Genomic DNA, 13,887 nt, shown 5'->3' with positions numbered 1-13,887 from the left:
TTCACATTCTGGGGTAATGGAAGGAGAAGAGAGAGAGCAAGAAATTGAAAACCTATTTGAAAAAAAAAAAATGATGGAAAACATCCCTAACCTGGTGAAGAAAATAGACACACAAGTCCAGGAAGCACAAAGAGTACCAAACAAGATGAACCCAAAGAGACCCACACCAAGACACATCATAATTAAAATGCAAAAGGTTAAAGACGAAGAGAACCTTAAAAGCAGCAAGAGAAAAGCAGTTAGAAAAGGAGCTCCCATAAGACTGTCAGCTGATTTCTCAACAGAAACTTTGCAGGCCAGAAGGAAAGTGGCATGAAATATTCAAAGTGATGAACAGCAAGGACCTACAACCAAGATTACTCTACCCAGCAAAGCTATAATTTAGAATTGAAGGACAGATAAAGAGCTTCCCAGACAAGAAAAAGCTAAAGGAGTTCATCACCACCAAACCAGTATTACATAAAATGTTAAAGGGTCTTCTTTAAGAAGAAGAAGAAAGAAAAAGAAAGATAAAATATGTGAACAATAAAATGGCAATAAATACATATCTATTAGCACTTGAATCTAAAAAACAAAATAAACAAGCAGAACAGAAACAGACTTATAGATACAGAGAAGATTTTGACAGTTGCAGATGGGAGGAAGTCTGGGGGATGCGTGAAAAAGGTGAAGGGAGGGGAAAGTACAAATTCATTGTTACAGAATAGTCATGGGAATGTGAAGTACAGCATAGGGAATACAGTGAATAATATTCTAATAACTATTTATGGTGTCAGATGGGTACAAGATTTAGGATGATCACTTAGTAAGTTATATAATGTCTAATCACTGGATTATATGCCTGAAACTAATATATTGTGTGTCAATGGTAATTGAAAAATTTTAAAAACTATTTTTAAAAAAAGAACTGCAATTTATAATTGTTAATATGTGGAAGATTTGAAATGAAAGGATATGGAAAGGAATGAGAAAAATATAATGAATATATAGATATATTTGTTTAATACAAAATATATCCTCCATTCCACTCCAGGGAATTGCTACACTTGGAGTGTATCTCCAAACAGAATTTTAGGAATGGTCATCTCTAACATTAGAAGCAGGGTCAGGATGACTGCTGGATGCACTATTTCCTGACTCTGCTTCTGTCATAGGTGGCAAGATAAGAGGAGTTGTGTCACAGATGAAAAAGTAAGGTCGGAGAATACCATTGAACAGTTGGTTGAATGTGTAGATGTAAGACCCATTAGTGATGTCATAAAAGGAGATTTCACCTGCTTCATAGTCCAAGAAAATTCCAATGCAACGAGGCCGTTCTAGGTGGAGGAGAGGCACTGATGGGGAGGCAAGGACCATGTACTCATTTCCTTTCAACAGCCACATGGCCCAGACTCCATTCTCGGGAGATGGTGTAGTTTCCCCCTTTCTTGGCGCTGTGTCTTCAGAGACTCCTAAACCCCACTCTGCTCTTTCTCCCACCACGACTTCCCAGTAATGCCTTCCTGATGAGAAGTTCTGCAAACCCAGGATACAGGGCCACGTGTCAAATCGCTCGGGGTTGTTGGGCACATCCCTCCACAGTTCTCCATCCTGCACACTGCGCAGGTCAGCAGTCAAAAGGAGGCTAGGATGAGCTGTGGCAGGGTCCAGCTTTACATCAACTGTGGAAAAAAATTTGTGAGACATGTAAAAGAATGAAAAAGGCTGGTAAACACTTAGGAATCCATTATACTGAGAAGAATAATCACACCATTCCTCATTCTCTCTCTAATGACTCCTAGAGACAGCACAGTAAGTATTTCACCTTGCAGGTTGCTGAGAATATTCTTCATTACATTTGAATGTAATCCACTGCTGCTGCTCCGCATCCAGGGCTCATTATTGCCCCATTGCAAACATAACCACCAATGCTATGACAAGACAAGTGCATAACCACTTAGCATTCTTTTGTCTACACCCAAAGCACTTGGGTGCTCTTAGGAATATCTTTTGGAATTTAAAATAAATTTTAAAAACTACTTAGAATGTATTTTTTCTTCTCAAAAACTACAAGAAAATATCATTAATATGAAAACCACCACTTTCAAAGCTATGTTACTGTGATAGGTGGAATTCTGAGATAGAACCCATGACCTTCATACCCTGGTGATACTCAAGAGGGAGATTATCTGGGTGAGTCTAATAATCACAACAACCCTTTTAAAAAAAAAAAATCAGAGAGGTTTCTCTGGCTATTGGGCTGATGGCAAGAAAAAGTCAGAGATATTTGGGCTTGATTTGTCATTGCTGGCTTTAAAGATGGAGGGGTCGCCCCATGAGGAGAAAGGCAGGTGACCTCCAACCGACAGTCAACAAGGAAATGGGGATCTCAGCCCTACAACTGCCTTGAAATGCATTGTGCTAAGAACCTAAGTAAGGTTGGAAGTGATTCTTCCCCGGACCTTTCACAGAAGCCTAGCCTGGCCAACAACTTAATTTTGATCTTGTGAAACCCTAAGCAGAGAAGCCATCTGGCCCCACCCCCTTATAGTTTAGCATGGCCATGGGACACACTTTCATTAATAACGTTGTTGGGGAAGCCATGTGCACCACCTCAGTGTGTGCACCTTTAGGAGCAGTGCCTGGTTCACCATAACCTCCCCCTCCCCCATGGCTACCAGCAATAGGAAGCAGGTGGACTCTGTCCACATGGGCCCCAGAGTGAAATGACACGCAACCAAACCCTCCACAATCCGATAATAAACCAATAACATGACCTCAAAATAAAACTTTGGTCACTAAACTTTGGGTTCTGCTTTTTACTGTACCTGACAGGTGTAGGAGCAGCCAGACCCCAAACACCATTGTCCCCCAAGCCCTAAGGTGCAACCTACCTTGGAACTTCTTCAACATTTCTCTCATCCCAGGGATGCGACACATTGTCTTCAGCTCCATGGGGATGGTCTCTGGCTCCAGCGCTGCGACACTTCTACTTCTGAGAAGAGCACAGAACCCACAGTTCTCAGCATCCACCAACCTCCTGAGCCTCTCCCAACCCTTGCAGGAAATACACATACCGGCTCAAGGCTCCTCTCACCCCCTGGAAGTAAAGGAGACATGCAAGCGGGTGTGAGTTCCATATCAGAATTGCTTTTGACAGAGTGGGGGCAAACCACGAACACCTCTTTAGGAATCACTGGAAATCACTATTAAGATAAAGTATAGAAGATATGAATCTCTCTTAATAAAAACCAAAACTAGGCTGTTGTTGAATTTTCTCATGAATTTCAAATAATATAATCAGTTTGCACCCATGAGAATAGAGTACACAAAGTTTAGGTTAATTCCTATGATATCTGCCAGTTTAACTATTTTCCAAAGTGATAATTCTGGCATTTGGATATTTTAATAAAGAGTTACATACTGCAACAAATGTATGTGGAATGGGGGGGCGTCACCTGCAACAATGTTAACACTAAAATTTTTTAATAAAAAAAATCTTAAATATCTGCAGAATGTGTTTGAGAAACAGTGAAAGGTATAGACATAAAACGTTACTCTGAATGTCTCTGTAAGAAAATCCCAAATTCCTCATTCCTTGAACCAACACGCAGTATCTATGGACTCACCTGTGAACAGGTTCCCCACGTGGATAAAAACAGAAGTCACTGACATCTAGCACCATTTTATCTCAAAGTAGATTATTAAACAAACCAACTGCATTACATTTCTCCTCTCCCTCTGAAAAGTTCACCTATCCGATGAACTTAATTTTTATAAAGTAGGAAAAGAATTCAGTTTCCTTTTACGGCAGCTCTTGTTCTTGGCCACTGGATGTAAAATGTAGCTTATTGATACGGGGGGGGGGGGATGAAAATAAAAATAAATTATTTGAGCATATCCTCCTAAGATTTGTATTCTAAATCATTTTAACATTTACTTGGTGCTAATGAATGCTCATTTTAAATAAGCTGTGTTTTGAGATATGGTCAGACAATGAATGTTATTTAAAATGCTGCAGTTCTGCCCTGGCCGGTGGCTCCGCGGGCTGGAGCGTGGTCCTGTGCACCAAAAGGCGCAGGTTCAGTTCCCAGCCGGGGCACATACCCAGGCTGCTGGTTTGGTTCCCCCTCTGGCCGTAGGGGAGGCAGCTCTCTCACATTGGTTTCTCCCCCACGGCCCCCTCTCTCTCATCAATAAAAAAAACATATCCTCAAGTGAGGATTTAAAAAGAAAATGCTGAAGTTCTTGTGTTTACCTACTGTTTAAAATTTAAATTAAAAAATCCTTTCTGACTTTCAGTTTGCTCACAAGGAAATAGGTAGAGCAATAATAACAATGACAACAATTTTTAGATATTTGGAAGACAAAAATGGGTAAAATTAAATATAAATGCTTTGTAAATCCTTCATTTAATGACCTCCACTGTGCTTAGTCACCACACTTGTATGAGGATATGAATCACTCCATTTAGAAACCTCTGAGGAAGTCAACAGGGAAGAGACAGAATAAAGGACGCCTGGGAACCTTCTAGTACAGTGGTCCTGTCAGACGACACGCAGGCATCAGTGACGGCGCCCCCCATTCCCCTGGATGAATGCCTCCGTGGCAGAGTGAAGAGAATAATTCCTTCTCCCTGCAGCTTGTCTGTCCTAGGGCACCACACAGGCTACGTGCAAACTGCAGGAGGCCCGTGTCCTGGGACAGGCTGCACTACGGCTGTGCCTTAAATCTTAATGTGAAAATTCCAATTGGACAATTTAAAATTTACTCATATGCTTGGCTATTGCCTGCCACAGGTTACCAAGGACTTTCTGAATTGGCCATCACTGAATACAGCAGTATAGTCATTGACAGATTGGGAAATTTTAAGAAGTGTTTTAAGCCCTGGCGGGTTTGCCTCAGTGGTTTAGAGCCTCGGCCAGTGGCCTGGAAAGGTCCCGGGTTCCATTCCCGCCAGGGGCATGCACCTCGCTGCAGGCTGTGGGAGGCAACCAATCGACGTGTCTCTCTCATCGATGTTTCTCTCTCTCTCTCTCTCTCCATGCTACTCTCTCTGAAATGGAAAATGCATCCTCGGATGAGGATTTTTAAAGTGTTTTAAGCTGACATAGGACAGGTTGTCCTTTTTCTGTTTACTGTTATGCAAATCATGAATTTAATTAATTTTTAAAAATATTTAGGGCTTTCTCTTTAATGTGAGCTATTTTCTATTATTCGGGAGGATCCTCTGATTCTGACGCTTCTGGTGAGCCCCAGGGTGTCATTTCCACACGGTGGTGAGTGCTGCAGCCCCTCTGAGCCCTCACCTCCAGCAGATCCAAGGCTGGGAGCCTGCAGCGGTCCTCCAGCTCCTGCACCAGCTCCCTCAGGGCCCTGCCACGCTGCGCCAGCTGCCTCTGGCCCTCTCGGAGTCGCTGCAGCGTGGCGCGCTCCTCCTGCTCCAGCCTCCGCAGCTGCAGCTGCTCCTCCTGGGCCAGGAAGCTGCGGTACTTCTCGAACTCCAGCCTGAAGCGCTGCCTCTGCGTCTCCACTTTCTCCTGGAGGGAGGGGCGATTTCCATCATCAGGGTGGGGCACGGCACCTGCTGCTGCCTTCCTGAGGCAGCGAGGCTGGAAAAGGCTACATCCTGCGGGCGTGCAGCTCCCCTACTCTGGGGACTCGCTGGCTAATTTTAAAAACACAAGGGCCCACCGGTGTGGCTCAGGGGCTGAGCATCGACCTATGATCCAGGAGATCCCGGTTGGATTCCCTGTCAGGGCACATGCCGGGGTTGCCGGCTAGGCCCCCAGTGGGGAGTTTAAGCAGCCCATCAATAACTCTCTCATCACTGACGTTTCTCTCTCTCCCTCTCCCTTCCTCTCTCTGAAATCAATAAAAATATATTTAAAACAAAAACAAAAACAAAAACATGGGAAACCAGAGGCCACTGCATGACACATGGCTTTACAGAGCTTTCAAGCTGAGAGTATAAGAAAGACATGGATTTGGACTTGGGGACAATGCACTTTTATATTCAAGTTTCAGCAATGTATACAAAATGTGGGGAAAGAGGAGTGAGGGCATTAGAATTAAATGGCTATTAAATTATTGAGGAAAGTCACTAACACAGAAATTGAAATTTACTGTCTGAGGGATCACTAGAAGGAGCACTGCACAGAAACAGCAAGATCATGAAAGGAAGAAACCAAGATCAGAGACCTGGGTTTACAGATGTGAACAAAGAAAGGCTTAGAGATTAAAGAACCTGAATGTACCTCCTAGTCTTACATCTGGAACCTGGGGCAGTGTTCTCTTCAGAGTCCAGAAAGAGCTAAACAGTCCTCAGGCCACTGACTGCAGACTTAACCTCAGGAGTTTGATTTCTACTCAAATCTCACATCCACGATTTTTTAATAGACTTAAGGAACATACTCTGATACAGCATCATTATATCTAAACTGAGTGGAACAGGCAAATTATTTTCCCACAGTCTCTCCCAACATTTTAAATTCTCTGGCCCATTTTTAAACATGATCACATCTTGGTTTGCTTAAAGAGCATAAACTATCACCTTTAAAAAATTAATAATGGTTTTCCTCAAATCCCATAGAACTCAACTTCTCCCTCTAATTTTCCATCTCTACTTTCATCTACCATTTTCTAAATAATTAAATTCATATAATACTCACCTTTTTTTTTTTAAATATCTTTATTGATTTCAGAGAGAGGAAAGGAGAGGAAGAGAGAGATAGAAACATCAATGATGAAAGAGTTATTGATTGAGCCCACAACCCGGGCATGTGCCCTGACCAGGAATAGAACCCCAATTGCCTGGATCCTAGGTCGACGCTCAACCACTGAGCCACTCCCGGCCGGCCATAATACTCACCTTTTTAAATGAACCAACTCTGAATTTGATAAGCTGATCTGGAGTTACAACTCAGGTCATTTCTCCAGATGCTGGAGACTAAGACGAGTGGGGCTGATAACTCATTCACATGTGGGGCATGAGGGATGGTGTGGTGAGAAGAGGTTTGGCTGCAATGCATCTTTCTCTCACATTATCATTTTCAGTACTACAATTATATCTACAGATATAGGAAGGAAAAAGGTTTTGTAGAACTTAGAGTTCATCTTATTAAACCTGTGCTTGTCACATTTGGCTCACATGGATACATTCTCAATAAAGATCATGCAAATTTAATAAATAAATAAATAACTCCCAGCAAATAAAAATCCTAGACTGGGCTTCACAGGAGAATTTTACCAAACATTCAAAGAAGAACTAACACCTGTCCTCCTCAAACTATTCTAAAAAATTTAAGAGGAGGGAAGACTTCCATGCTCTTTTTAGGAGGTCATTAGTATCCAATACCAAAACCTGATAGGCACACAACAAAGAAAGAAAATTATAGGCCAATATCCCTGATGAACATAGATGCTAAAATCCTCAACAAAATATTTGCAGATCGGATCCAGCAATACATTAAAAAGATCATACACCATGATCAAGTGGGATTTATTTGGGGATGCAGGTTGGTACAATAACTGCAAATCAATAAATGTGACACATCACATAAACAAAATGAAGGATAAAAATCACATGAACATATCAATAGATGCAGAAAAAGCTTTTGATAAAACCCAGCACAAATTTATTATAAAAAGTCTCAGAAAAGTGGGAATAGAGGGATCATACCTCAACATAATAAAGGCCATATTTGAAACACAGCCAACATCACACTCAATGGACAAAAACTAAAAGCATTTCCCTTAAGATCAGGAATAAGACTGGAATGTCCACTTCCACCACTCTTTTTTTTTTAAATTTATATTTATTGTTGAAAGTATTACAGATATCCCCCCTTTTTTTCCCCATTAACCACCTGCACTACCCCTCCCCCAAGCCTTCATCACACTATTGTCTGTGTCCATGGGTTATGCATATATGCATATAAGTTCTTTGGTTAATCTCGCTTTCAGCACTCTTATTCAACATAGTACTGGAAGTTCTAGACACAGTGGTCAGATAAGAAGAAGAAATGAAAGGCACCCAAATTGGAAAGGAGGAAGTAAAACTGTCATTATGTTCAGATAACATGATATTGTATGTAAAAAACACTAAATACTCCACCAAAAAACTACTATATCTAATAAATGAATTTGGCAAAGTTGCAGGATACAAAATCAATATCCAGAAATTGATGGCATTTTTATACACCAATAATGAACTATCAGAAAAGGAAACTAAAAAAACAAACCCTTTACTACTGCAACAACAACAAAAAATAAGGTCTAGGAATAAATTTAACCAATGAGATAAAAGACCTGTACTCATAAAACTATAAGACATTGAAGAAAGAAATTAAGAAAGAAACAAATAAATGGAAGTATATACCATGTTCATGGATTGGAAGAATTAACAACATTAAAATGTCCATACTACCCAGAGCAATATAAAGGTTCAACACAATTCCTATTAAAATATCAATGGCATATTTCAAGATCTAGGAAAAAATATTCCAAAATTTATATGGAACTGAAAAGGACCCCGAATAGCTGCAGCAATCTTGAGAAAGAAGAACAAAGCTGGAGGTATCACAATACCAAATTGCAAACTATACTACAAGGCCATTGTAATCAAAACAGCCTGGTACTGGCACAAGAACAGAAATAGAGATCAGTGGAACAGAACAGAGACCCCAGAAATAAACTCACACTTTTACAGTCAATTAATATGTTTTATACATTTTTTATTGATTTCAGAGAGAAGAGGGGAGATGGAGAGAGAAATAGAAACATCAATGATGAGAGAGAGTCACTGATTGGCTGCCTACACCCCCCACGGGGGATTGAGCCAGCAATCCCAGGCATGTACCCTGACCTGGAATCGAACTGTGACCTTCTGGTTCATAGGTTGACGTTCAACCACTGAGCCACATCAGCTGGGCTATGGTCAACTAATATTTAACAAAGGAGGCAAGACATACAATGGAGTAAAGACAGCCTAGTCAATAAATGGCGTTGGGAAAATTGGACAGGTACACACACAGAAAATGAAACTAGACCACGAGCTTACACCATATACAAGGATAAACTCAAAATGGATAAAATATTTCAATGTAAGTTGAAAAACCATAAACATCCTAGTAGAAAGCATAGGCAGTAAAATCTCAGACACCTCTCGCAGCAATATTTTTGCTGATAGGTCTCTAAGGGCAAGGAAAACTCAGGAAAAATAAACAAATGGGACTACATCAAGCTAAAAAGCTTCTGCACAGCAAAAGAAACCATCAACAAAATGAAAAGAGAACCCACTGTATGGGAGAATATATTTGCCAGCGACACATCTAATAAGGCATTAATTTCCAAAATACATAAAGAACTTATACAACTCAACACCAGGAAGACAAACAATTTAATTAAAAAATGAGCAAAGGATCTGAATAGACACCTCCAAAGAGGACATATAGGTGGCCAATAGTCATGTGGAAAAATGCTCAAAGTCACTAATCATCAGAGAGATGCAAATTAAAACTACAATGAGGTATCGCTTCACACCTGTCAGAATGTCAGCTATTAATAAATCAACAAACAACAAGTGCTGGTGAGCACGTGGAGAAAAGAGAACTCGAGTGCACTGCAGGCGGGAGTGTGGACTGGTGCGGCCACTGTGGAAAATGGTAGGGAGCTTCCTCAAAAAAATTAAAAATGGACCTGCCTTTTGACCCAGTGAGCCCACTTCTGGAAATAAATCCTAAGAATCTTGAAACACCAATCAGAAACAATATATGCACCCCTATTTCATGGCAGCATTATTTACAATAGCCAAGATCGGGAAACAGCCCAAGCGCCCATCAGCAGATGAGGGGATAAAAAAGCCGTAAAAAAGGATCTCTTATCCTTTGGGACAGCAGGGATGGACCTGGAGAGTATTCTGCTAAGCAAAATAAGCCAGTCAGAGAAAGTCAAATACCCTATGACCTCACTTATATGTGGAATCTAATGAACAAAATAAACTGATGAACAAAATAGACCCAGAAGCATGGATACATGGAACAGACTGACAAATGTCAGAGAGAAGGGGGTTGGGGTGGACTGGATAAAGAAGGTGAAGGGATTAGCTAAAGAACATACCAGATATGCATAGTCCCTGGACACAGACAATAGTGTGGTGATGGCCGAGGGGGGGGGGGCTGGGTGGAGGTGGGGAAAGGTGGGGGAGGGGGCAATAGTGTCAACAATAAAAAATTTAAATTAAAAAAAAGAGGCTGAATGTCCAGATGATCCTCCTCTATGTATATGATGGATCACTTCTAGCTGTTTCATCTATATCAATGCTATAAAATGTTTATTATTCATTCATCCAGCAAATACAATCTTCAAACGCGTAGCGGCAGGATTAGACCGCTTGAGGTTCCAGGGATGCCCCAGTGAGATACAGGGAGAGCCGGATCAGAGAAGCTGTTTATAATTCGGGTAGAGGTTGTAGATAAGAAGGGCACAGATGTAACAAAATGCTGGAGCAGGGAAAAATAATTTAATGACCCAAATTCGTATCCTTCAGACACACAAGCCTCCTGAAGTCACAATATTCCCGTACCTTCCAAATGACAGTTTTCTTCCCCATGTTGGCCTCCTGAGTCAAGGCCTCTTCCATCTCTTTCCTCGTAAGTTCCAGGGACATCTGGAGCTTTTCCTGTTTGGGAAGATGTGCTGAGACCGTTAGAGACGCCCTCATTCAGCCCCTACCCCCAATAGGTGTGTCCGGCGGTACAAAGATCACCTAAAACACACCCCTGGGAGCATACAAACATGCCCAACCTCATTATAACGAAATTAAATATAAATGCACTTTAAGTGTTGATGTGAGACATAATTAAAGATTTACCTAAAAGTATGTTCATTATGGCATTGTTTTAAAATAGTAGAACTGTAACCAAAATATTAAAAGTAGGGGGCAAGAAAAATGTATTTTACATTAACAGGATAAAATTAAAATAAGGTACTTAATAACAAGAATAGGGTGTTTTCATAACAAGAAACGCTCACAATTATACAGTGAGTTAAAATAAGGATATGTTATGTAGTGTGATACCAGTTTTTTAAAATGTGCGCGCTGGGGGGGGGGGGGCGCGCGGAGGTTGGGGAGAGGGGGGAGCGCTGGGGGAGGGCGATGGGGTGGCGGGAGGGAGGGCGAGCGCGGCCGGGGGCGCAGGGCGGACCCGAAGTCCTCGGGATCAGGTGCTGGCACCAGGCCACCGGGCATCTCCGTGCCCGCCTCGGGTGGCATCCCTTCGGGCCGGGTCGGGAGCGCGGCTCACCTGGTGGCGCCGGGCGGCCTCCTGCAGCGGCGCCGTGCGGTGGCCCGTGTGCTCGGGGCCCGCGTCGCACGCCCAGCACAGCGCCGCCTGGTCCTCCTCGCAGAAGCGGCTGAGCTCGTGGCCGTGCCGCGCGCACTGCACCCCCGCGGGCCCCGCCACCGGCGCCAGCTGCCGCAGGCCGTCCACCAGGCTGGCCAGCTGCCGGTTGGGGCGGAAGCCCTCGCGCCGGAAGGGGCCGCGGCACTGCGGGCAGGCGAAGGCGCCGCCCGGCTCGCGGCGTGCCTTGTCGCAGAACTCGGAGATGCAGCGCAGGCAGAAGCTGTGGCCGCAGTCCACGCTCACCGGCTCCTGCAGGAAGTCCAGGCACACGGGGCACCGCGCCTCCTCGCGCAGCCGCTGCCCGGGGGACCCCTCGGCCATGCCCGGCTGCCCCGCGCGGCCGCGCCGGCTCCCTCCTGTCGCGGGGGCCCCGCCGCCTGCCTGCGCTATCTCCGTCCCGTCTGCAGGCTCGGGAGGGGCCCTGCCTGGGGCGAGGGGCACAGCACGGGTTTTATCTGCAGGATTGGGTCCAGGAGGCCAGAAGAGCCACTCCCTGTGACAGGCGACGACGCACAGGCCCGGGGCCACCAGGGTAATTTAACATCCGGACCTGGAACCTGGACCTTTCCAGCTGGAGCCCCGCACTGCGCGCCTTGCTCTGCTCCTGTTCTCACCTCCCATAAGGAGCTCAGTAAGGCTGAGCTCCCTCCCTCCGCTGTGTGCTGCACTGCCCAGTGCCCGCGCATCCAGGATGATTTCTTTTTTTTTTAATCCCCACCAGAGAATATTTTTTCCATTGCTTTTTCAGAGAGAGTGGAAGTGGGAGGGAGAGAAACACCGATATGAGAGACACATCGAGTGGCTGCCTCCAGCGAGTGTCCGACCAGGGCTGCAATGAAGCCTGCAACTGCAGTACCTGGCCTTTGGGCAGAATCGAACCCCGGACCCTTCAGTCCGCAGGTCAGCGCTCTCACCACTGTGCCAGAATGATTTCTTAACATCGTTTTTCCAAACCTCAATCTGTCTACCTCCTGTTAATTAGCTCATGATTTTTTTTAAAAAAAAAAAGAGTAGATGAGTTGAAGGGGAGATAGATGCCCTAATAGACGTGTGTGTGATGCTGATAGGTCTATAGACCAGCAACATTCAGAACGTTTGAATAAATATATGGCTGGTCTCAGAGAGAGTCCTGTACGGACTGCAAGGGTGTTAGGATTGTTGCGCAGCGAATCTCAGAGGTGACAACACTGTAGGCCAAGACATTCCTGGACAATCAAGCAGAGGTCATCAGTGCTGCTGCTCCTGTGACATGGGGAGATTGAGAAAGACAGGGAAGGAGTGAGGCGATTTGACAGGCGGTATGCAATCCTGACCCATGGCGAGGTCGTTAGGTCATCAGAAAGTAGGCATGTCCAATGTTGAGCAAAATGTAATTTCCATTTTGTTGAGTTTGAAACAACGGTAGGCATGTCTGCAGCAAGCTATTCAATCTGGTAGCCGGACTCTCAGACACAAGGTGAGCAAAAGACAAGTGGCCCAGCTCTCGAGGAGCCTAATAACTGGAGCAAGGAAACTGGCCAGTGCTGCGAGAATGTGACGGAGGACTCTGAGCCAGCCTGTGGGGTCAGGTGGAGCCCTCAGAGGTCTGAGCTAACACCTAAAGAGTGAGTGCAAACGACAGGTGGGAAGGGGGCTGTGGCAAGCAGAACAGTGAGAGCGCAGAGTCCAGATGAGCTGCAGGGGAGCGAGCAGGATTTACCCATTTCTCCAGCCCCAGGCAGGCTGGTGTGTGGCCAGAGGAGGATGAGTGACAGCAGATAAGGCCCCAGTGAAACTCCAGGCCAGATGACTCAGGTCCTTGTGGCACTGCTCCTGTGACACTTGTGGGTCCTTATTCTAAGGACCAGGGCCTGGAGCTTTGGCAGAAGGCAGAATCTAAAAGGTCTGAGACCATCTGTGAAAGATTAGGTTCATGATGACAATGGATAGATTCTTTAACAACAGACATAGGCCAAACCTGAGGTTAGAAAAAAAGCAAAAGCACAGAGGGCCCCAAGACAGAAGAGTGTACCCTGACCCTGGGCTGAAGGCTTGCTAGCTGAGGGGCTTTAGAAGAGCTGTGTCAACTTTCTATGCCCCACTTCCTCTAACATGTGAGGACAGTGCTAGTGCCACTAAGGATCAAATGACCTAATAGATATCACAAATTTGACACAAACCCTGGCATGTAATAAGTATATTTAACTAAAAAAAAAAAAGAGTGAGAGAAAGAGAGAGAGAGAAGACATAGCAAAATGAGTGAAAGAATGAAGAGAATGTAAGCTATATGAGGACAGGGGGATTTTTTTCAATTTGGTTCAATACTGTATCCCCAGTACCTTGAAGAGTGACTGGCACATATGGACACCCAATAAATAGTAGATCAATAAGTAAATAAACAAATGAACAGAATCAGTACAGTTTATCCTAGAAGCTAATGAAAGAAAGAATTTCAAAGGTGACCATATGATATCAAATGTGAGATCCACATTTTTCTGCATTTTACATATATTGTCATGCTTTT

At 44.0% G+C, this 13,887-nt stretch overlaps 1 protein-coding gene across 1 annotated transcript; it reads right to left on the bottom strand.

Annotated features, from left to right (window-relative positions):
- Window positions 1-842: 842 nt before the first annotated feature.
- On the bottom strand, window positions 843-11,705 carry TRIM58 (tripartite motif containing 58). The gene is made up of 6 exons (XM_087816907.1): window positions 11,286-11,705; window positions 10,565-10,660; window positions 5,289-5,519; window positions 3,057-3,079; window positions 2,874-2,974; window positions 843-1,661 (listed from the first exon to the last, which is right to left on the bottom strand). Exons 1-6 carry the CDS (start codon window positions 11,703-11,705, stop codon window positions 1,072-1,074), a joined length of 1,461 nt encoding a protein of 486 aa, XP_087673033.1. The 3' UTR covers window positions 843-1,071.
- Between the last annotated feature and the right edge of the window lie 2,182 nt (window positions 11,706-13,887).

This window comes from Miniopterus natalensis, chromosome 4, assembly GCF_054644295.1.
Source record: "Miniopterus natalensis isolate mMinNat1 chromosome 4, mMinNat1.hap1, whole genome shotgun sequence".
NCBI classification, from domain to species: Eukaryota; Metazoa; Chordata; class Mammalia; order Chiroptera; family Miniopteridae; genus Miniopterus; species Miniopterus natalensis.
This window is presented reverse-complemented; position numbering and strand designations above follow the sequence as displayed.